The sequence below is a fragment of the Labrus mixtus genome, chromosome 21, assembly GCF_963584025.1.
Source record: "Labrus mixtus chromosome 21, fLabMix1.1, whole genome shotgun sequence".
NCBI lineage: Eukaryota > Metazoa > Chordata > Actinopteri > Labriformes > Labridae > Labrus > Labrus mixtus.
Window position 1 is genome coordinate 16,117,624 of NC_083632.1, and position 25,913 is coordinate 16,143,536.

The following is a 25,913-nucleotide window of genomic DNA, read 5'->3' on the forward strand; positions in this document are numbered from 1 at the left end:
TTTGTTACCAGGGACTCCTTTTCACTCACTATGTCAAGGGTCGAATGAAAAGGCTTTAAAGCCTCCTGATAACTTCTTGTGTTTTTGTATTTGTGTGTTAGTGAAGCCCTCTTGAGGTCTCAAATGTCATCTCTGAGGCTGGAGTCACCTCAGCTGGAAAACATGTTGAGTGCGAGAGAAGGGACAGGGAAAGTTGTGATGCATTGTGGGCAAGAAGTGTGTAAGTGTTGCGGGGGGGGGGGGAAGTTACAGAAGAAAGTAATTAAGAAATGTATTTAACTACAAGTCTGTCTCAAACTAACTGGATTATAGTTGAGAGGAAATTGGCATTTTCATTTAATAATAATTAAATAAGTGGCAGTTAGAATTACATTTACATAATAATGCCAAAGACTTGAAAAATACCGCCTAAGTTCTTTTTTTTGGGGGGGGGGGGGTGCTTCTACTCTATTTCAGAAGTGGGGAAGTTAACCAGACTTTCATTTTCCAAGAAAGTAAGTCCCAATCATTCTTTTGTGTTGGGTTAAAGCAGTTCTTACTAAGAGTTAAAGTCGCCTTAGCTTTCCCCCTGTTTGCTCTTTAAAGCAGGATTGGCTCACCTCCAGTTCTGCAGTTCTTACATTCTGCAGTTGTCTTGGTTGTTTTCTGGTTTCCAACCACATGGGGGCAGTAAGTGACCCAGAACAAGAGAACTACAAGGCTCCACACTCAAAAGACCACCAAGAGATTTGTGTTTTTTTTTCTAAAGTGTATTAGAGCTGTTTGTTTTAGTTTAATAACAGATGTTCAGAATGTGTCGACTAATGGTTGGTTTGGCAAAGGCTCAAACCTCCCCTACTCTAATTTGTACGCTTTTTCCTCAGACTTCTGTTGTTGTAAACTATGAATAAAGCTTTTTGGGGGGGGGCACAGTGTTGTTTCCCTTACGAGCTGGGTCATAGCACTTGGGATTTTTTTCAAATTATTTTTTCCCCATTGGATTCACAATAAAAATTAACATTATTAAACCTTGGGAAATAAAAATAGGTCTGGGATAGACAAAGCCAGATGAATAGAGGAAGAACTGATTTGCCAACAGAAAATGGTCCTAACATACTCTGTGCTTTACCAATGCATTCCTAAGAGAAAACATGATTTCCATTCCCCTCCCTAACTGTGTTTTCTAGATTTCCACCTATATCTGGCTTCCTGGATGACTATGCGTTCATCATCTGTGGCTTGCTCGACCTGTATGAGGCCACACTGCAAACGGAGTGGTTGCAGTGGGCAGAGGAGCTGCAGCTCAGACAGGATGTGCTCTTCTGGGATGACCATGGCGTAGGCTACTTCTGCAGTGATCCCACTGACAGCACTGTACTGCTGCAGCTTAAAGAAGGTGAGGGGTGCACCAATGACAAATGAATAGATGTCAGCCTTTTCTTGAAAGTGAATTTAAGTTTCTCCTGACACTAATGACATGAGAAGTTGGACTAAAAAAGTTGTTATTACATTTCCATACCAAGTCATATTTGTCTGTCAATGAAAACCGACAGAAGATTCAATTTACAGAATGAATTAGTATTCTTGACTCAAATCATGATTACCATGTTTAAAATCTCACTTCAGCATGAGAGCATGCAGATGTTTCCTAATTATTACTAAACCCAAATACAGCAGGGGCTTTAGGAAATGTCATTAGTTATACCAGTGTGGAGACAAAAAATTGCCAGTGAGTTAATTAGTCCAAACATTTGAATAAATTACGTTTATGACCTCATAATGGTAAAAAAGAAAAATCAAGGGACATGATATTAAACAAGTTGTAGTGTCCTCAGGCTATATAAGACCATGAACCTCTCTTTTCCCCTAATCAATCAATCACTCATCATTATTTTTATAGCCTTAATTTATAACAAAGTGTTGTCTTGAGACGCTTTACAAAAGAGCAGATGGGATAATATGCAGGAAGGAATTCTCCTTTGTATTCCTCACGTTCCTGTTGTCCGCACTTCCTTGCCGCTGAGGTGGAGGTCGGAGCAGTTCCGTGCATGAATGAGGAAGGCGATGGTTTAGGGGACGACACAGTCCGATGGTGGTGGCTGGGCGTCGGGCGGTGGTTGAGGGACGACACGGTCCTAAGGCCCTGCAATCAGTGCGAGACCCAGATGAGCTGGTAGATGAGCTGTGTGAAAGGGTGACTTGCATGGGATGTTAATGTGACTGAGGAATTGCTAAACATTTATAACATGGAGTAGGAGAGAACTAGAGAGTGTGTGTGTGAGAGAGAGAGAGGCCATGGCTAAGCTAAAGTTCAGTGACTAGCAGAACTGTTAACGTTGTAAATGACCAGATTAGCAAGTAAGTCAGTAAAAAAGAGAGAGTCTTGAATGTTTTATTAGAAAAGTGTATAAGTCTGGTGGGTAAACAGCTTCTCTTATAAGAAGTATAATCAACTTAAAGCTCATGTGAAGAACTTTTATTAGCTGTTTGGGTCACCAAGAACAACTTGCAAACAAAACGTTGAATTTGATGTCCTTGCTGATCTTGTCCTGAACCTCCTGAAGGAGTGTTCTGTGGCATATCGCCTCGTCTGACACCAAAGTTCTATATAAGGATCTTGTTTGTAGGTTAAATCATCGCAGTAAAGACCTTAATTATGTTGTAGTGTAGTTTTTACCATACGCTCCTTTTCCTTCCTCTTCCCCTTCTCCTTCCTGCTCTCTCCAGAAGCTTTACAGGACATGGGACGGCAATCATGTGACCTGAAGCACATCATGCCACTCATGCTTCTGTTTGTTAAAAAACAACAACCAACACTTTTCTTGTTTTCTGACTAGTTTAGTCCGTCTGAGATCACCTTCAGTGGTCACTGAACTGACCTTCATGCACGCAGGGTAGATATTGCTCCTGCTTGTTAAATGTAGAACATACAGGAAACGCTGCTGCTGTCACCTACCCTGGTATGACGCTCGAGGCCGACACTCCTTTACACAAGGCCGATTTAAAACATGAGTATTCCTGCTATCAGCTTAGGCCATAGGGCTGCTCAATTATGGCAAAAATCCTAATCATGTTTCTTTAAATTGAGATCACGATTATTAGACGTGACTACTGATTGATTTCACAACATCTGCATCACATGCATTTATCGAACATAAACACTCTGTGGCCAAAATATAACAACAAACATGTATAACATTCAACACTCATGACAAAACCTATGAACAAAACAAGCGCAACATTGCGGGACAGCAACCGTTTAATCTAAATTATCTTGTTTTCATGAATGTGGGAAGCCAAAATTGAAATTGAAACTTGATTACTTACACAGCCATATATTTAATTTGTTTGATGGTTTATTTGATAGAGACAGAAACAATATACATCGACAAACTGAAAACAGCAATCCAATGCAAGTATCATAGTGTTTATAGCGGGTGCTAATTTACAACACAGCAGCACATCAGCTGCATTGTCTCATAACACTGTGGACACATACACTCACCGTTAACAGAGCGGATGTGCTGCTGATTGTTTACTTTTAGGGGCAGCGCACACAGTGAAGTGAGTAACGGGCAGTTAAAGATGGTGAACTTTTGTCTTACCAGACGTTTGTGTCACTGGGCTGGTGGTGCAAACTAAACATAACTTTGAACATTGTTTTAAATGAATGACGACACCTTTGCAAGCCAAGCCAAGTATTTGTAAAGTTTATGATGCAAAGTGTCACACTTCCTGTTCTCTCTTCATATATTTTCTCTACTTCTCCGTGTGTGCTGGACCCACTGTGTGGTGAAAGTCGGAGGGGGATTTTAAGACCGATATAATTTAAAGTATAATTGTTTGATTGAAATTTGAATTGATATAAATGAAAATACACTGCATTTATAATTATATTTTAAAATTCACATAATCTCAGATGGAAAAAATATTGCAATCTCAGTTTTTTTCAAGCTTAACATTGTGCCTGTGACAGATAGCTCAGTGCAAATAGTTTGAAAAAACAACAAGAAGTGGCTGGGTGAAAGGTAGACAAGATAATTGTGGTTGTTGTTAAGAACATTTGACATCACAGATGATATTTAAACATCTGACTGAGCTTTTGTGCGAGTATGAAGGCATGTCAGTATGCCATGACACCTGCATCACTGTGTTAATAATAGAGCTGACATGTGAGAGATTCTTCATCTGGAGAGATTGACTGCACCAGTGGGGTTGCAGTGTTGTGTAGGGTTGAATCCCATTAGTGACGCTACAGCCGCCACAGTGTGGACACCAGTCCCAGCAGCATCGCCTGTCACTGCAAGACAGGTTACTCCTCCACTTACCACTCAGCCCTGCCAGACAGTCCTGTGTGTATTTGTTTTTGTAGAGTGAGGTTAAAATAATAAACAGTACCTATTTGGCTACATATTACACTTTTATACTTTATTCTAAAATAGTCTGTTTTGTTGAAGTTTTTTGTCTGTGGCAATACAAAAACTTTTCTGGCCAAATTGCACTTTGTACTGCCACATGACTTCAAAATGTGGGCTGCTTCAGCTAAAAAATATCAGCATTTCTATGTTCTCTTTAAAAAGAAATTGCTAAAAAATGTTCAGAAACATTATCACGACAGGCAGCTTATCAGCCAATCCCTTTTTTTCATTTTTACAGTACGCTAATGCATACTTACGGACTGGTCTGCTCTGAGTGACGTGGGATAATGCTAGCCGTCTGCTTGCACATTTTGAATTTTTGTTTTTATTATTTTTTTTTTTAAAGCTCCTTCATTTAAAGGTCACATACTGTACTCCTTTTCAACAAGTTTCAATAAGTCTCAGAGCTCCCCAAAACATGTCTGTGAAGTTTCTTGTTAATAATCCTCTGAGAACCTGTATTTTAGCATGCATACAAACCACTCGATTTCAGCCCTGCTCAGAACAGTCTGTTTCTGTGTCTATGGCTTTAAATGCAAAGGATCTGTTTAGACCATGCCCCCCTGGAAGCGGAGGTGGCTCCGGCCTTTGTCCATGCCCAATTGTTTACGGTAAGAAGGCAGACTCGGAGAGCAGAATGAACACCTAGCTGTGGAAGTGTTGCCTGGGGGAGAGGTTACTGCCCTTTGTGAATTAGTTAATTAGAATTAGTTAATGTAAGTGCTCAGTCTTTGTGCTGATGGTCAGGTTTACTGTAATAAAAGGTCTTATAGAGTCCTCATTGTTAAGTAAGTAAGTAAAATTGGCACTTTTGTCATTGTATAAAAGAAGACTCTTTGAGACAGTCTCAAAGAGTCCACACTAAAATATACAAAGTCAAATATAATTGGACTTGGAATGGTAAATGGACTTGATTTTGTGTAGCGCTTTTCTAGTTTTCTGACTACTCAAAGCGCTTTTTACTAATGTGACATTCACACACTGATGGCAGAGGTTGCTTTGTATCCATCAGTAGCCACCTATCCCGTCACACATTCTCAAACAGACACCAGAGCGTTGCTTTGGGAGACATGAATTGAGGTCATGGGTTATGAGAAGATCCCCTCCAAGCTCTCGTTCCACACTGATAAGAGATAAGTACCAATCACTTAACACAGCCTAGTCATGAGGTCATCTGTTAGTCCCATCACGTCACACCACACCATCCACTGAAATGGTTGTGCACGAGGGGAAGTTGGGGGAACGTAAAGGGTCTGTATTTTAACTTAACAGCTAGCTATCGTTCCTGTTACGTTGACAAACTCTAACAGGAAGTCTTTTGTTTTCAACCAGGCACATTTGTTACAAGATTTAATGCTTAAGAGTTAATACCTTAATGTCTGGCCTCTTTCTTAAGTTGTAAAAAAACCTTGTCAATCATTTGATGTGAAGTGTAACATGATTGTGCAGTATGACCTGAACAAACAAAGAACAAACAGCTTATTCTGCTGTTGCTATTGACTCTTGTTTTAGCTTCTGATACCCCAGGTCCTGACAATCAGGTGCCTGATTGGAGCCTGATTGGCAGAACCTGTGAGCATGGGATCTTCTACAGTGGTCAGTTGGTGTCTGCTCCAAGCATGCCATGTTTGACTGATCTGGATAGGGCCCATGCCTTAGGGCTACTTCAAGCTGGTGTTCTGCACAACCAAGTTGCAGCTTTATTTGGAGTGAGCCTAGTACCATCTCCAAACTGAAGACCAAGTTCCATATAACGGGGGATGTTAGAGACAGGCTGCGAAGTGGGCACCCCAAGAAGACTACTCAGCTCTGCTGCTCATCCCACAAATGCATGTTCCTTAAAAATGTGGCAGCATTTAAAGAGAGAGAACCAGTCAATTATCGTTCATAAGTGCAGAAGATCAGAATCTCCCATTTTTGTCTGTGACTCAGTGGTCTATTATCTCTTCACTGGAAGACTGGGGGTTCGATCTCCAGTTTCTGCCGTCACATGCTGAACTGTCTTGTCAATATAATGTAACCCCCCCCCCCCCCCCCCCCCTTTGGTGTGTGTAATTTATTGTTGTGTGTATTTCAGATTCACTGCTGGCTGTAAAGCAAATTGCCCCTTTGGGGATAATAAAGTTTACCTTGACCTTGACCTTGAAAAGTGTCTTTACATTGTCTTTGAATTGGCACTACACAAATAAAGGTGTATTGATTTTTTTTTTATGTTATAAATCTTTTTGTGTGTTTCAGATCAGGATGGAGCTGAGCCCAGTGGTAACTCTGTGTCGGCATTCAACCTCTTGCGTCTGTCTCACTATACTGGAAGACAGGAGTGGCTCCAGAGGTCCCAACAGCTGCTAGCAGCCTTCTCAGACCGTCTGACCCGGGTCCCCATAGCACTGCCGGAAATGGTCAGGGCTCTAATGGCACAGCACTACACACTTAAACAGGTAATTCTTACATCTACTTTTACACCTATTCGACATGATGAGTACATGCTAGTGAATGCACAACAGCCATTTTCTTATTACTCTGTGTTCACCGTTGAAGCCTCCAGATGCTTCAAATCAATGGTTCTGAGTGTTCTAATGGAGAGGACGTATAAGACACTATATTTCTGCTAATTAGGTGGATGTCTTGCCTTCTAGTATGCTGTGCTGACTAGTGCAACCATAGTTTTTGATTCATATCAACAGCATTATCAAGTTGTTATGGTCAGAGAGCCTGTCTTTGAGTTTTTACACCAAGCAAAGAAAAAAACCTTGGTTGTTAAGGCCCTGACACACCAAGAAGATCGTCAGCCGTCGGTCCTAATAGGACCGTTGGTGAGAGATCGTCGCCCTAGTTTTTGCTGTGTGCCCGGCTCCGTCGCTACCCGCCTGCCCCTGTTGGCCTTTTTTTCGGCCGATTCCACATGTCGAATCGGCGTCGATCTGTCGGCATGGTTGGTGAGAGGAATCACTCTGATTGGCTGTTCGGGGGTCTCATATAACTCCAGCTATCAACCTTAATAATTACAGTATATGCTCTCACCACAGATTCAGGAAAGCCCCTTGAGCCTGCTGCTGTAGTGTCCGTGCTTTCACCGGCACTCAGCACTCTGCATACATTGCACATTAAATCTAAAGAAAAAAACCCCTCTGAAAGCCTTTATTTCACAGTCAGCATGCACACAAGATGTTATTTGAGTTGTGAGGTGAAACATTTATTTTGACTCAACTCCCTCAGATAGCCTCAAACCATCATACTGTACCTGCATACCAGATGATACCCAAAAGTTCTTTTGGCCACTCTAAGAAAACTTTTAGTATGAAGGTATGTTCTGCACAAACAGAAGAACATAAGTCAAAGGAACAGGATTAGAAACTGAGATAGAAGGTGAATAGTTAGCCTTCTGTCAGTCAGATACGACCTGCGGGGGAGTTGAAGCTGGAGGTCGAGGGTAACAAGCTTAGGGGGGGGAGGGGAGGTGAGGCAGTCACAGGGAAAACACCTGCCTCCCTTATTACAGCTACAAATACAGTACTGACCTTTACCACTTCATCCCACTCACCACCCCTTTTATGCATTACCTTTCTCATCTTATTTATCTACTTATCATTTCCCTCTAATCATTCTCGTCCACATTGTAATTTCTTTATCTTCATCCTTCTTCCTTTCCCTTCATATTTTCCATCCTCTTACCTATCTCCACTTTTGTTTCTAGATTGTGATCTGTGGCCAGAGGGATGCCCCAGACACCACAGGTCTTTTAGAAGCAGTCAACTCCCTCTTCCTACCACACAAAGTAAGTGTGTGTGTGTGTGAGTGTGTGTGGTGCATGTCATCAGCCCCCCTAAGTAAAACCTTAAAGGTAAAAAAAACAAATTGCAGTACATCATGGCTGTGACTCAGTGTTATAGTCAGTTGGGGGTTTCGAGTATCCTTGGGCAAGACACTGAACCCCAAATTGCTCCTGCTGCTACGTCAACTGGTGTGTGAATGCGTGTGAAGGGGATTAATTAATACTGATGGAAACTTTACATAGCAGCCTCTGCCATCAATTTGTGAATGGGTGAATGTGACATGCTGTGTTAAAAGCAACTACACAAGCCGTAACTATGTTGCGCAATAAAAGATCAAATCTATTTACCATTTACCCTCACAGCGGCTACAGATCCTGCATCACCTTTAAAACATGTTCCAGCAAAAACACAGACACACCCACATGCTCAGTGGGCCAGTGTAGAACAGTTGGTTTTCCTTAGGCCACCCAGAGGCCTTCCTTACTTTTGTCTGAAGAATGTATTAACTTCCTAGCGTTTTCTCTTAAGGAGTCATCTAAGCGTAGTCCTTTTTGTAACATTTATAAGCTGAGTTGGTCCAAATCTTAACTCTGAGGTCGAGGAGATTCTTTGTGTCTTTGTGAGTCCCCCTTCCAGCCCTGACACAGGCTATTGGTTAATAATTGGACCGCTGTCAGTCTGAGTCAGATTGAAATGTGTAGCCAAGACTGTCATATTTATGTGTCTTAGGAAGTTTCAGCAACTTTAAGTTAGCTGTAACTAACTTGAAGCTTTAGCTTTATCTTTAACTCTCTTGGTGTCAGTTACTATCAATGAAAAGATGACTTAACATATCTGTTCTAAAGATAGTGGACAGCAGATTATCAGTATAGCATAGCAACAAACTGGATGATTGAATTTTGGAAGTTTAAATACCTAAAATATAAACCTGTCTCTGTTTTAGAAAGATGCACTTTCAACTTGTAACCTCTGTATTTATTTGAACCTCTTTCACTGGTTTACATTGAATCAGCCTGTAATATGATTCTGCTGATTGCAAGCTGATTCTTTATCCAATAGGGCGTTCACACTAGCAGAAATCTCCTCAAAAACTCCTGATATTCTGATACTCTGATATTTCCCTGAGGAGAGTTGTATGTGTGAACGCAAACAGCCACATTTTTCGCTCGGACTTCACCCGGAGTTTCTCCGGCCAGACCCCTAGTCATTTATCCGCAGCAAGTCCGATTGAGCTGATGTGAGAACGCCGCAGGATATTCTCCAGAGAATTCACCTCGAGCCAATGGGAGGGGGGGGGAGTGACATCTCCATACTGTTACTGCTGCACGATGCATAGAGTGTCCGCACACGACCACTACGATCTCTGTGCACGTAATTAAACGACTGCTGGAGTTTGATTGTCCACACCAATGCTGCTGACTAGAGCAGAGATTTCCTCACAGGCGTTTAATCCCACTTTTCAGGCTGCCAAACAACACAACTTTGTTCTTCCCTTCTTCTGTTGTTATGGTGTCACTCTACAGGTCATAGCAGTTTCTCTTCTGTGCCACATTACGTACCTCCATGTCGTAAACTCGACTCGATATGGGTGTGTATTTAAATAATGGTTGTTTTTAGCCGCCTCACTTATCAACGCCCGGACAAGCATACACTTACGTTATGCTTTGAGGATTATAATATGATAAATCCAGCTCTTGGTTTTGTTAGACTGTTTTAGGGCTTGTATTTAAGCATGTATTAGAGAGAGCAGGCATCCGTGTAAGTAACATGATGGAGAGCTTGAGGTTGGTCTCATCTGGAGTTTTTGGTCCATGCAGGCCGTTAGCAGGAATCTCTCTCGCATTGAAGCCAGGTTGAGGAGATAGCTGAGTGTTTCCTCATTCTCTGGCATCAACAGATGGGACACTTTACAAAAAGAGTCTTATGTTCGATTAAAAACCCTTTCACACCATCTCACTTGTGTGCCTTGTACAACCCTATTTGTAAAATGTAAATAAAAACAGAATGTGATGATTGACAAAACATTGAAATCCCACATTTGATTAAAAATAGATTGAAAAGATAACATGTCAAATATTGAAACTGATTTTTTTGTGTGTTTGGAAAATGAATTGCCCAATTTGAATTTAAAACAACATGTTTCCAAAAAGTTGAGACAATGGCAACAAATACTGGAAACATTTTGAAATGATAAGAAAACAACTAATGGAACATTTCAGAGTTAAAAAGGTTCACTGGCAAACTGTAAAGTGATTTGATGAGTATAAAAGCATCCGAGAGAAGCTAAGTTATTTACTGTAGTAAAGATGGGGAGGGGTTCACCACTCTGTAAAAGTGCAACACTGTAGTATTAATCAAGTTTTTTTTAACATAGGATTGCAAAGAAGCTGGTGATTTCATTGGCTAAATTTCAGACTATAATTAAAAGATTCAGAGAATCTACAGAAATGTCTGTATGCAGGGGCGGAGCCAAAAAAGCAATATTGGATGGCCATGATCTTTGGGCCCTCAGACAACGCTGCATTAAAAACACATACAGTTCTGTAGTGGACATCACTGCATGGGCTCAGGAACACTTTCTAAAACCATCATCTGTGAACACAGTTACAGACAGTTAGTTTTAAGCTGAAACTCTACCATGCAAAGAAAACCGTATAAAAACCAGATCCAGAAATTCCGCTGCCTTCTCACAGTTGGGTCATTTAAAATTGACTGAGGCAATGTGGAAAACTGTTCCGAGGGTTAGGGTCTGATGACTTTATAAGGGATGTCACCACAATGCGATTAAAGCTAGAAATCAATGTGTTGTTTGTTTTTAATTTGCTATTTGGTCTCTTTAGGCACACCGGTAACCCAACCCGGTATAGTCTCTCTTTTGTCACAGTGATGGAAAAGAACAACCCCAGTGCACCTTTGAATGTCTCATTTCATAAATATCAGGAAGCACCCAGCAAAGACAACTGTGTGTTGTTGCTCTTCGTGCTGGGTGAAAGATGGGGCACAAAATGTGAAGAGGCGTTTTTTTTTTTTGTTTTTTTTAAACAATACAGTTCTCATTGTATGTGTGTACCTCTGTGTTGACCAGACTAAGGGTGTTTTCACACTCGGGACCGGGCCCAGATCCGAGTTCGCTTGAACCCGAAGTTCATTTGATCAGTGTGAACACAAACGTGCTGTACTCGTACTGTACTCAGGTATCGAGCCCGGTATCGCGGGAGATTGTGAATGCAACTGTGTATTATCTGCACAGCACGGGGCTGTTTCATCCTCTGAGCTGCACGATGTGGAAGTAGGAAGAGGCTCGTTGGCCTCTCAGAATTAACAAAAACATCCACAGTTAGAAGGATCGACTCAGTCCGTGGGTGGTTGCTATGGTTACTTATTCGTCTCTCTGCTTTTTGGCGGATTTGCAAACAAACTATGTGCATAGTATGCCACCTGCTGTATCAGAATGTGTACATATGCAAGTGTACTTGGGTATGGAATGATGTTACTAATTTGAATGCAGACCAGCGGGGGAGGGGGAGCATCATTGTTTGGCACGGCACAAAACAATCAGTCTTGACTTTCAGATTGAAAGAAGGGATTCTGCTCTAATGAGTCTTCTTTGGTACATCAGGTGAGATTCAGGGGGAAATTGGTAAAGAATAAATGAGACAAAGGAGTGAGAGAGAGCAATAGAATGTGCATGTGTTGTTTATCTGTGAGTTTGTGCCCAGATGCCGAGAGAACATCTGGCCATTAGGAAGAGTACTAACTATCTTTGCTGGTTGGAGATGTGATGATCCAGCGCAATCCTAATCACCGAAGCACACATCCATACGCAGATGAACACACTTGTTCCTGGGCATATGAGACACAATCTCACAAAGTCAAAGCACGCTGGCTGCAGCAGCTCTTCTAGCAGGAACACTGGCTTTGTGAAGTGTGTGTCCACAAGCAAGTCAGATAAACATTTCTATACCTGCAAACACACATTAAAGCAAAAGCATTTACATTTACACACAAATTATCGGTGGAGAAAGAACTGAGAGCGAAAAACTTTAAGTCTGTTGACATTGCCTATGCCCCTCCCCATTTCTTTTCTGTTCCCTTCCATGTTTTTAAGTTTTTCACACAGTATATGCTTATCTAATAAATGGTGGCTGTAGGCATCATTTGTAGCCAGCAGCCATGAGTTAATCTGTTGAAATAACAACCTTCACTTGCAGATTTGATCGACTGTTGCTCTCTAACTCAGCTGAGTTGTAAACACTTTGCTGCCTTCTTCTCATTGTTTCCTTGGGACTCATGAGGATGTTTAAATGGATGGTTGAATATGCACTATATTAATCCATACACAGTGCAATGCTAAAAACTTGAGATGCAAGACCAGCATTTCTTACTCGTGAATATAACGCTCATGAATAAATCATTAGCATCGTTGTTCAGTTTTGTTTAAAGCTAATTAGTCCTACTTTTGTAAAAGCAGCCTTTTCCCCCATTTTCTGACACTTAATCCAATAATATCTTAATTCAGTTATCAAATATATTTTATTAAGTCTAGGTCTAAGAGATACAATAAGAGCAAAAAATCCACAGAACAATGGAAAAGTTAAAAAAAAAAAGATTAAAAAGGAAGTTTAGAATCAGTCAATTAAATCGTGTTGATGGAGTCAAAGGGTCAAATAAAGTGCAAAGGTTGAACAGAGGCAGAAAAATGTTAAATGAGGTAAACAGGAGAAGTAGAAGGAAGAGTGATGGGATTGTTCTCTGTTATATTAGGTCTTATTCAAATCAAATAACTCCTCTCCTGTTTTCCTAGTTTGAGACAAGCTTGCTCCAAGTGTTCCAGATGAGGTGCACAAACTCACGCTAACACACACACACCAGCACACACACATTCTACAAATTCTTCACATCATTTCATTTTGTTGTTGTTGTTGTCGACGCAACACTCTGCTTCTCAATTTTGCTGCACTCTCAGCTTGTGGGAAAATAATTATCAGTCATTCTGAAACATCACACTTGACTGTAATTGCTGCTATCAATTCTGGTTAATATTCCTATTACACATAAATAAATCTTGTTACGGTTTTGGTCGGGGTGAGTTAATTAAGGAGGCTTTGAAATTGTAAGCGGAGGGGAGTTACCTAATTAGTAAGATAATTAGGGATGACGTCACCTTTACAAGGCTCGCTCTTCCCTCCCTTCGACACCTCTCATACCCTTTTCTACAGTCCTGTGCATTTTCTTTGTCTCTGCTGTTCAGCCCTCTGATTCCCTCATATGGAGGTTTGAAATAACAGTAAATCACGACTTTAAGAGATATAATGGTTTCGGAAAACTCTTATCTCTGATGCACAACTTGGGAATATAAATTATAAAACACAAAGAATCCCAATGAAAGCCTATATGCAGATTACCATATATATAGTAAGGCAATTGAGTAGATATTGTATGATACAGAAAGGGGGAGGTGTCAGTGGTCAAGGTTAAGGAGGACCACAACATGCTAGTATGAATGTAAAATGCTTGTAAGAAAGAGAACAAGGTATTACAGGGATTATGTATGATTACAAAGTGGAAGAGTTCCTGAAGGGGACAGTGTAGGATTCGGCACTGCCTAGCAAAAAGCATGTTGAAGTCGATAGTGAAACATTATGATAGACAATGAGATCTTTTTATTTTATGTGTGTTTTTTTTTTTTTGAGGTCAGGCGATCATGGCTTTTGCGACACAGCACACAATGGTGGTATGCTGTCACGTAAACAAATCTTGTGGAGTACTGGTTCAGCCCATTTCATACTGCTTGAAGGGCCTAAGCGCTAGACAGCTGCACATGAACCGTGTGCAATGAAAATCAACATGCAAGAAGAAAGTCTAAACCTTTTTTACCCTCTGGGAGACCCCATAAAACAGACTACGTCTTAAACCCTATTCACACAGGATTGGTGTCACCTGAGGACCTCTGGTAATTTGTCATAATCGCAGAAGACACCGGTGTTTTTCATCGTGTGACCATGTCTGTAATTTGTAATGTAAAAATTCCAGGCCAATTTACACACACAGAGGTTCTCTAATAAGGGTGGATGTAGAAATCCGAGTCTTAACTGAGTCTGGTAACATGTTACAGAGAAGGATAATAGCTAAGCAGTCCCACACTCCTCCTTAGTGACCTCTGACCTCCCTCACTTCCATGTGCTTCCTTCGTACTCTTCTCCTCCCCTCAATGAAAATCCCTTTTGTTTTCTCATCAAAAGCTGCAGGTGTGTGTTTTTGTTTGTGTAGTACTCTGTGCACGGTATTGATCCTCCTCAAACCACTGAGCCTAACGACCAGAGAGCAGATCTCAGGTTGATTGACAGCTGTTGGAATATCCCAGATGTTATACGTTTGCTGGCTAGTGCTTTGAAGACAGATTGAAACGCTCTCACATATCCACTCATCCACTTTTTCCTGATTTCTTTGACTGCTTTGTGGGCCATCGTCTTATAAAATACACATTCACATTGATGCATTCATCTCACACAATTCTTCCTAGACTTCTTAATCTGAAATTTTACACATCTTTCCATTTATTATTTATTTTTTTCATCCGTCATAATGGTTATTCTGTAGTGTGTCTGAACATTTATAAAGCTCTGGGGGAGGCGTGCGCACACTCGGGTTCCAGCTGAGATTGGACAGCTGCAGCGGTGTTGCTGGAGATATAATCCTCTTTCAGTGGTTGTATCTTGTCTGTATGTCTGCTGTAGCTGTGCTTGGTGCTCAGTTTCTATCCACATCCCAACTTGGTAAATAAAACCTGGCTTAACAGATAAGACTCTTGTGCACATGCGTTTACACACACACACACACACACACACACACACACACACACACACACACACACACACACACACACACACACACACACACACACACACACACACACACACACACACACACACGCGTGCTCACACAGCAGCAGACTCTGCTGTGTTTTCCTCACTCTGTTGCTCTCTCGTTATCTCTGTAGGCTGTGAATGTTGTCTCTGATATAATCAGGGATGATGTCCGGATTAACGCAGTTCCCGAGTTCAAGCGCAGTTTTTTTTGTTACAGATTCTTGTTGTTGACAAATGGGAGAGTTTACTGTGGTAGAGAAGTTGTGTTTGCTATTTTAACACACCGTCTTCTTATAGCAGTACTTGTATTTCTGTTACGCATGTGGAACTTATTAAATGTAATGTTGCAGATTCCTCCTTGAGAACACAAATTAAGATTAACTTTATTGTCCCAGTGGGAAATTTGTCTTGGACTTCACAGAGCTCTGATGCAGTAACAAAAAATAACAAAATACATTCATTTGTCGGTAAAACATGTCAGTTAAATAATCATAAAATGCCATACAAGTGAATTACTAAAACCATAAATATGTAATAGTTACGAAAAGTGATAACAGTGCAGGTACATCTACACATCTTCACACACACACAATATGATAAAACAGTTAATACTCTAGCATATATTACCTTATTTCATGTTTTATTAATTGGTATAATTATCTGTCTATTACTTTGTTTTGACTTTCTATTTCCATTTAACCTGGTGTTGCCTGGAAAAATTGTCTTATTAGGATATAGATTGAAAAAAGTAAGAACTAACACTGAGTAGATTTACCCTTCAAATATTGTTGATACAATTTAGATGAAGTGGTCTTATTCTTATTTCCCCCCGAAATCTTTTAAAAATACTATTTTAAAAACGGTTATACTTCTCAGTTGATTTAGCCTTCAATATCAAAAACCTCATTGGCAATCAAGACATACATGCAACTCTGAGCATTTGAATAATTCACAAGGCCCTGGTGTTCTGCATGTATCAGAGTGAGCGTGCGCCGAATTGAGTGAGACCTTGATCTCAATCTCCACTTGAGTCTTGACCATGCAGGGCTCGAGCAGGAATCTCCCAGAAGTGAAGCCGAAGACAGGCAAGATGAGCCGTGAGCATGTCCCCATCTTCTGACGTCACCAGAACACTGCGCCATGCTGGAAGTAGTGTAATAATGTAAAGAGGCCAGGGGAAGATCACTGTCTGTTGCTCCTCTGTTAGGACAGCACTCCAAAACAGAACGTTTGGAGCAGACGCTCTTCTTCAGCGTGTAACAGGCTGCTGTCCTAATCGTTTTTCTTGTTTAAAGATTTTTCGGTATTCAGGACCCAGTTGTTTTACGTTAAAAGGGAGTCGAGCGTGTTTTTGTCTATCATTATTGCTCCTCTGTACCATTAAAAAAAAAAGTTGGCTGTTCATCAGGAAATCAGCTGCAGTAACTCAGACCTTCCTGGTAATTTTTTCCCACCACTGTAAATTCAGTATCATACAGTTTCTAGATTGCACTATACTGCGATGTGAAGACACCATATGTATGTTTACATATTATTATAGCATGATGTAATACATGTCCTAGTGCGCAGATGATCCCAAGGTGTGATATAACAGCCCTCATGTCCCAGCTGGTAATGCTCCCACATGTGACAAGACTCCGTTTATTTACACCGTCCTGAGTTTGCTTCAACTGATGAGTTTGATGAAAAGCAGTAATTTAATAAAATCTAATCTAATCATATTTGACACTCTGACCTGCTGTGTGACTTCGAGTTAATGAAACACCTCTCTTGGGAGTCCAGCAGTCTTGAATCTCACACACACTGTACTGTACATGCAGTGGACAGTGGTTGTTAGGGGTCATTTGTGTTCAGCAGCTTGACCCTAACTGTAATGTCAAGACCGCCCGAAACAAGAGCCAAAGTCGACAGCAAGAAAGTAGTTTATAAATGTGCTTTATGTTTTTGAAAAGAAGAGAATCTTCTTACCATTTCTTTTCAATATATCCTTCACAGTTCAAACAAGTCGTTTCTCTTCCTCAACAAACCCTTCTGAAGTGTGTTATGTGCTGTAATGACACATTGCCATGGTGACTCTTTTTGATGAAATACACTCAGAGGTTAATTGTTTTTAGGGAATCATTATTAGAGAGAACGATTGTGAGAACCACACATGGTTAATCAATTCTTTTTTATTATGCAGACCATGAAACATATGTTCTGTATTTCTTCACAGTATTGGTTCTACTTAAAACTAATAAAAAGACTTTCTTTACTTTATTGGTCACTGCAGATAGCAACTGCTTACTAAAGGCAACTAAATGCAGGGTTCATAACTGAGCATCTTTGAAATATCCCATGAAACATATGGATGTCACTTGTTTTTGTCTAATGCAACACAATCACAGACTCGTCTATATAAAGGAATGTACTCTGTGTGAATATTGTTTCAATCTAATAATGACTTCAGAAAATCCAGGTGACAGGCAGGGTGGAAAACTAGCATGATTTTGAAAGTAGCAAGTTTGAAAGTAGGACCTCAGCTCATGCTTTGAGTGTGGACTCGTGCATGCATGGGGTAGAGAACGAGCAGGGAGACAGGGAGGCGTGATTGGTTCATCAGATTGGTACCTCGTGGCAGACATTAGTCAAAGTTTTTACAGGCTTACAAACTGCTACAGATGACGGATTTTCTTTGTTTGTTTTTCAGAGCTCATGAGTTATTAATTGCTGTCAGGACTTAAAGACAATTTCAACCAACATCTTCAAAAGTGTATCTGGAGAAAATTACCAAACCTACCTTGAAGTAATAGCCAGAACCTGCCAATGGTTATTCTAAACTGAATTGAGTCCATTGTTACCGTTAAGCTGTATACCTTTTTCAAATACCCAATATGTCAGACTCCTCAACTTTGAAACTCCAAATGACTCTCACCATCTGCGCAAACGAGAATTCCCTTTCATCTTTAATGCAACAGAAGCAGATGAAGTGCGTCCTAGGTGTCAGGGAGTGATTGAGGAGACGGGCTGTTAATTCTGCTCAGACACCAGGCCGTCCTCACGTCTCACTGCAGACTATGGTGATTTAGATGAGAGGTTCCTATAGAGGCTGTCAGCAGCTGAGACCTGATGCTCAGCGTGACAAAGGACAGAGCACACCGCCTCAAGAGGCTCAACTACTCACTCCCATGCTTAGGTTTAGTGAACGTTCATCTTTTGTGTGTTTGTATGAGTATGTGTATTTTGAGTGTTTCTTTAATTAGTAATGAAAACATTGTCTACACTTCATATTAGGTTACACATATTCACAAGTATCTAGTTACTTTTTAACATCCATCAAAGTAGAATCATTTCTCTTTTTAAGCACTATGACCACATTCCCCAACTTCCAGGTCATTTTGAAGGGTTTTCACTAAATAACTTCCTTATATCCGCCTATATAAAGTATTTAAAGTCACTTTTCACTGTATCGTGGGACCACTGTCTTTGATTCTAGTACCTAAGAAAGCACATTAGAACTGAAAAGTATCCAGTTAATTGGGTGATTGTTGAAAGCCTCTTGGTTAATGGACTCAAAGTTGTTCATGCATGAAGCATTGAGAAGTGCGTTATAGAATAATAATAGAATGACTTTATTGATCCCAAACTGGGAAATTGTGGGCTCCCATAATGGCCAGTAAAGGGCCAGCATCATAGTCATTTGCAAAAGTGTTTCTGTGATTGAAAAAACACAATACCTTAAACCTTTACTTTTTAATGCCCAATAACAGCAGCCTAGTTTATTTTTCTTTCATTGTAAAACTAAATGCACCCTTTATGGTTGGACATGAAAAAAAAACACTCATTCTTATCTATAATTATGCTAGCATTCACAATTGAGATTTGCACTATTCATGTCTGGCAAAATAAATGGAAAAAAGCGCTTTTACACAGCTTGTCACATTTAACCTATTCACACACTGATGGAAGAGGTTTCTATGTAGAGTGACCATCAGTATTAACTAATCCCATTCATACACGTTCTTACGACGCCGCTGAAGCAGCAGGAGAGGCTTGGGGTTAAGTGTCTTGCCCGAGGACACATCGGCCAAGTGTCTGCAGGAGTTGGGGATCGACCCCTGCCTTCCGGTTCAGAGACGACCGACTCTGTTTGTCAAGATCTCAAGATATGGAAGAGTTCCAATAAAATGATTCAAATGTTCATGCCATTCAGTGAGCCTTTTAGGCCTCTCTGTAGGCATCTGTTATTTTTTTTTTGATTTTTAACACTTTTCTTCAATTCATCTGTATATTCCAATATGAGTAATTTCAACATGTCTTTTTTTTTCGGAGCCATACTCATCAATTATATCTAAGTGATGCTTCCTTTACAGTCTGCCTTTTATGTCTTTTATTCCGTTTATTGTCTCTGTCATTCCTATCAAGTTTCTCTTGCATAATATTTTTCGCAAGGCCTCTCAGCTCACCCTTGTCAACCGTCTTCTCTCTTCTGGTGAATATTCAGTTGACGAATGAAGCTGATTGTGAAGTTGGTATCGGTGTATGACTGACAATGTGTGCAGCACATTTGGCCTAGCTTCATTGCCCCCCTCAATCATCCAAATTTTGTGTCGATGTGTGGGTCTGTTTCTGTCCGGAGGCAGTGGACCAGATGCCAGGTTGTTATGAAGACTGAGCAGGTGTTTGTGTGTGTGGGCGTGTGTGTGTGTGTATGTAGGGCACATTTCATTTCAGACACACACAAAAAAACGCACGCATGTCGGATTATTTCATAAAAATCCAACGCGTATGGACACGTGTGTCTGTAAATAATGCACGCAGCATGACTTACAGACTGACCTGCATTTTTTTTTTCTTCATTCATTTCAGGTGCTGTTATCTATTTGAAGGGGATCTTTAAACATGGTGCACATTAGGGTCAATAGTGTAGAGGTATCGAGCATGGATATCATGGGAGAGAACAGGGGATGGTACTTTTCTGAAGCTCTCACATTTATCATGATTCACATAATGTTTGTTACTCTCCATCATGCATCTGAAGGAACATTTCATAATTTCTGAAACATGGATTTATTCACACAACATGAAACACGCTTTTTGTTTGATTCAGGCACACTTGTCCTGTTTGTGTGTGAACAATCCATGTTTCAGTAATTATGAAACGTGCTTCAGTTGCACGTTGGGCAATAAAAAAACAATGATAAACGTGAAGTTTGGGAAACCACCAGGTGGGTCGCCAACCCTGCTGTATCCCGCATGATATTCATGCACGGTACCTCGACAGTACTGACCCTGGTGGCCACAATAAAAACATAGAAACAACAGTACATGAAGCGATAGACAAAAGGACTTTTGTGAAATAATCAGACATGCTTGTGTGAGTGCGTCATTGTGTGTGTATGAAATAAACGGCACACCATTTAGTGTGTGTGTGTGTGTTAGTGTGTGTGTGTGTGTGTGTGTGTGTGTGTGTGTGAGCTCTCAAAATTGTGTGTGTGTATGGCAGTGTGTTTGTTTTGTTTCTTTGGCTCTACCTGGTCAGCCTACGAGTACTGTGAGCTGTAATTTGATTAGAAAGTGGATGATACGTGCGAGCCGTCTTATTAGTCCACACAGGTACAGTGTGTTCTTTGAATGTTTCTGAGCTCGCCTAGAGTGCGAGGGAGTTGTCAGTGTAGGGACTGTGTGTGTGTGTGTGTGTGTGTGTGTGTGCGTGTGTGTACATCTTCACACCTGTGTGTGTGTTTGTTTCAGGGTTGCCCAGTGTACGAGGAGATTATCCCTGTGGGAGAAAGACTGCGCTCTCATGTGTAGCCAACTGTGCTGTCTGCTACATCACACACACAAAACCCCACAGACACGTTCAAACAAATGTTGTGCTACACATAACACAGGAAACACACATTTTGTCTTTACTTTATCACATTCACAGATAATGTATTCTCTGTCTCTTTTCCATTGCTCACTTTCTCCAGCACTTCTGTACCAGCAGCAGTCCTCTTCAGTCCTCAGGGGTGTGTGTGTAGTAGACAGTGGTGTTGTGACACAGACAGACAACAGCGCAACCTTTACATTGAGGGCACATGGCTTGGATGTGGTCTTGGCCCAGGGAGGGACTGAATGAAGCTGACAAGTGAGAAGAAGAGTCAAGACAGAGAGGAAAAGGTTCAGCTTGGCAGGGAAATCCTCCTTTGGTTTCCATAGCAACAGTCATACCACTATGACCACAGCCCGTCACACTCCTAGCGAGTCTTTCAGTTTATGTGTGTGTGTGTGTTTACACCCAACCCTTTAAGTCAGTCCGAGTGAACGCATAGTTTTCTGTGTTCAAGTAATGTTTTTATTTTTACTGAGCTGTCTCAATCAAGTTTCCTGATATCACTGTAGAGACTAGATGGAACATCATCACTTCATTGTCCCATCAGGAGGAATTTATTTATCAAGTAACTCGCTTTGTGAGAGAAACGCATACCTCACTGCAAAGGAGACATCTTCAATGGCAGCGCACCCCATTGGCAGTTTCTTGACATTAGAAGTGCAGATGGCTTCCTGCACAAATGAGCGTCTAAATGGCTGCGCGCAGCACCTGGGACACATTGAGACGACTGCTGATTGTGAACATGGGGCTCATTGAGACAGGATGGAGAGGCTGCAAACAACTCTACATGTTTGCCTGAGTAAATGCTTTTAAGAAGTCCTACAGGGAAAAGAGTAGGAGTGTCTTGTCTAATGGAATAGATGTCTAACGGCCAAGATTAGAGAGAGGATGGAGACAGGGAAATGTAGAGTTGTGGTACGAGATGTCCGTCGTTGTAACCCCTTTAAACGGGTACATCTGTTGGTGTGAAGTGGTTCCGTTCCGTCACTGTACAAGTGCTTTACAGATAACCATGGGCTATATATTAAGATGGACAGAGCAACACCCGCCTAGGAGCAAAGCCAAAATATCTAGAGTTCCCGCTGCTGACTGGCTGTAGTATTGGTAAGAAACTTTGCCTTCTCTATGATAACAGATGGGACATGGGTCAAACTATCAAGTGAACATGTCTAAATAGATGTTGTCCTACCTGAAGTCTGACAGAAATCAGCTTGATAATAACACCCATGACAATCATTACAAAGAGGATTAACTTTGCCTGCATACTCAGCTGCATAATAGCTCATGTTGTTCTCTGATATACACATTTAAACACAATCCAAGTTACATACAATGATTAGTTTGGGTTGTTTATATTCCACTACAATGCAAGTAACCTTCACTCAATACCATGCTCGAATGCATCACGTATCACAACGATGTTTCAAATACATTTCGACAATAGGAAGCTCAATGGTTGGTGTCATGCTTGTTTAAGATTTGCTTTAAATGATACATCAACTGGGACTGGAGCCATAGATTTGTTGGATTTTTCAAATAATCTTCACACTGTTTATATGATTACATCATCTTTATGAATTATTTAAAATTGAAGTAAAGAGGTTAATGCTTACAAGTTGAATCCTTTCTGGTTGTGATTACATGATGGGCATTTTCTGTTTTGTGTCTGGCTCTGATAATTCATCAAACTGGCCCTCTGTATTTATGTTAGCATCAATACAGTTACCCGTAGTCCATCATAAACTGACATTCATGTCAGTTGTCTCCAGGAGAACTTCACCTGAGGTAAGATGTATCACTGGACCGTTCTCCTCAATCCATCTCTCTGTCTCTTCCTCCCCCTCCTCTTAACACTTCCTTCTGTGGTCATTGTTTATGTTGTCATTCCTTCGCTCTGGCATGGACCAGGGTATTGCTTGGCGAATAGGAAATCTCATGTTTGACAGGAAGCTGCCTTAGGGACACACAGGGCAGTCCCCTTTAGCTTTGCTCTGCAACACCAAAACGTGAACACACAAACACACACATTCACAAACTTGTCAATAATGTCAGACATTTAAATTGTTTTGTTTTTTTCAAGAGTGGGTTCCAGCCCTTTTGAACCAGCAGGTTTTAGGCCTCAACATGTTCAAAAATGTCACTTTCAGCTTGTTTAATTCTGTTTAAAAACACAGGAAGACCAATCACACGGCACAAAATTTCAATATTTGCACACTTAATTTTCCACCACTTGTCCACCCTTCCACAGATTTGAATGAAACTCAGTGTGTGTCAAATAATGTTAGATTTGTTTTACCTCAGCTCCTGCCCAAACTTGAATAAGCCGGCTTCACCCTAAAAGGACTGGCAGTACAACTCACTCGTCTTTACATCATTTCATTTAAATCCTCTTAGGCTTACTCTGACTGTCCACTTTGTTTCAGTTGATCTCTAAAATGAATTCCAAGTTAAGAAACGTTTAGGTTGAAAACCTTCCAAGAAATAAAAGGAAATATACACAATATAATTACCTTCAAATAAAAGACATGAGCTATTCATATTAAGATTTTCTAAGTCTAATAAATTATTACTCAAATTCAATATTGACATTTTCTTAAATTCATGAAATGAAGCTTACTGTCAGAAGCATTTAACTCAACACAGACCGATTATTTCTAAATAAAGGAAATTGAATCAAATCTCAACCTCAAATAAATCTAATAAATTGAACAATATAGGCCAACTGGTGTGCATGAATACAAAACTTCATTAACAGCATTCCCAACACAAACATCAAACTTGAATCAAAATGATAGTTACAGACGTACATCTCATACAAGCACGAGGATACTACTTATCCTTTTTGAGTTTCAAAATCGTGAAAACTTTTTTTTCACTTTTCAGCTTTTTTGAGACCGTAAGCAGTCGCCATTAGCTTGCTGTGGTTCACTTCTACATACTCCTATCAAATGTAGTCTGCAGTATTCAAGACGTACTGCATACTAAGCCCTGAACGTCTGTACCAAGATTTATGATGATTGGACAAATCGTTAACAGGTTATGGCCATTTCTCCCCGTTAGCTGTACCTGAGCGCTCAGATATTCTTCATGGGGTCCACATTAAAAGAAACATTAACAGGGATATAAACATGTACATTTCGAAACATAATCAAGCACTATAGTCCCTCACCTTGACTGTGTATCTTCACACACGCTTCAGTCATCAGAACATGAATTGTTCCCTTAGGTACGGTCTCAAAATTTGAAAACATTCACTAAATGTGTTTGACTTAATTGTTCTCTCATGATTGGTAAAATAAGTTAACAAACACTTAGCATGCTGATTGAAGAAAATGAGACAAAGTTTATGAAAAAGTTACTATTAAATTCATACAGCACCATTTTCTATCATTAAAACTGTATTCATGTGTGTTTTTTTTGTTCATTGGAGAACTGTATTCTGTCCTTTAAGCAGCGTTGGGCTTCCTAAAGTAATTGTAAACTAGCAAAACAAAATGTGCACAAAAGAAAAAATTACACTGACATATTAAACCAACTTATGTTCTGCCTCTGATACTCCTCTTTCCCTCTTTCCAGGTCTTGATACTTCTTGACACTGATGCAGACAACTTCCTGAGCCAGCGTCTGCCTGCACTCGCCTCCATGACCCAGCAGGGTGGTGTTGCCACTGCTTACGTCTGCCAGGACTCTACCTGCTCTCTCCCTGTCACTGACCCCCAGGAGCTACGCAGACTGCTGCTGGACGGAACCACGGAGATCCAAGCAGAATGATGGTTAAAGAACTGACTGACAAAGAATTGATGAAAGGCTTGTAATATTCAAAGCCTGGACTCTTTCAATGTGCATCCTTAGCCTTAGCTTATTTCTGCTGTTATTGGCTAGTCAGTCAGGCTTGCAAGAATAGAATACCGATGCTTAAGAGAAGAGAAATGCTACATGGGTAGAAATTGTTACAGTACCATGTCGTAACTGGGGCTTCTTCCCTCTTTTTAAGACCTTTAACTCCAGCCTTCTCTTGTTAGAAAGACCAGCTAAGTGTAACCTCACTTATCAAATCAAGTTTTTTTTTAGCAGGCTTTAAAGAGCAATGAAGAAATATGTACATTCAGATATAAGTCCCACTTATAAAACTTGTAAAATATGCCCTGGCTTGTCTGGTGGTGTAGAAATAAACTACAGACTGCCAATAGGCACGAGCGTAAGAACACTGGGAGTATTTTACAGATGAACTAGACGGCCGTGTTGTCCCCTCCTAGCACTGAGTTCAAGTATCACAGGGATCTTCCAGTGGAGACCTATAGACCTGTAAGATTATTTTTGATATCATAAATTATGTAAAATATGTTTTGTGATATTTTTACAATATAGTTTTGTCTCAACCCAGTTCAGGAAATGTTAGCAAAAATGAAGTACATGTTTCCCAGCAAGTCCTATGGATAGAAACCCCACTGGTGTGCATTCTTTTCCTCGTCTCTTCCACCTGCAGGCTCAATAAAGGTGTGTGATGCACTCAAACAAAGTGGCTGTGTTGTTTTCGGAAATGACTCCTGGGAAATAATTCATATACGTGCTGTGTGTATTTGAAAGATAGAGAGACAGATGCACTGTTGATGTGAGTGAGGGAGTATATCTCAGACTGCCCTGCTCTGGTCTCTGGCTTAGGAAAGGAGGGAGGAGATACGTTGAAAAAGTAATATTTGACTCTCTTAACCCTTACCTTGCCTGAGGAGTAAGATGCATCTACATCAGGGGTGGGCAACTGGCGGCCCGGGGGCCACATGCGGCCAACATCAACCTTAAACGTGGCCCTCAGGATCATTTTTTTACACATCAATTGATTGAAAACCTGATGAAATCTGCCATGAAATCATGAAAACCAGAAATATGTCTATAATAATATTTGATCACTGGTATATGTTGAGTTAAATTTGAGACATAATCGACTAATCGTGTTTGTATCCTACAATTTGGCCCTCTGGCAGTGAGAATTAAATGAATGTGGCTCTTGCTGTGACCA

The 25,913-nt window shown here is 40.6% G+C and overlaps 1 protein-coding gene across 2 annotated transcripts in view; it reads left to right on the top strand.

Moving 5' to 3' along the window:
* Window positions 1–25,415, top strand: part of spata20 (spermatogenesis associated 20) — a 38,610-nt gene extending 13,195 nt beyond the window's left edge. For both annotated transcript variants that reach the window (XM_061028050.1, XM_061028051.1), the window contains exons 13-16: window positions 1,167–1,375; window positions 6,636–6,835; window positions 8,092–8,172; window positions 24,473–25,415. In XM_061028050.1, the coding sequence (XP_060884033.1) occupies window positions 1,167–1,375; window positions 6,636–6,835; window positions 8,092–8,172; window positions 24,473–24,667 (685 nt within the window). In that variant the 3' untranslated portion in view covers window positions 24,668–25,415. The remainder of the gene's footprint in view (window positions 1–1,166; window positions 1,376–6,635; window positions 6,836–8,091; window positions 8,173–24,472) is intronic.
* The last annotated feature ends 498 nt before the right edge of the window (window positions 25,416–25,913 follow it).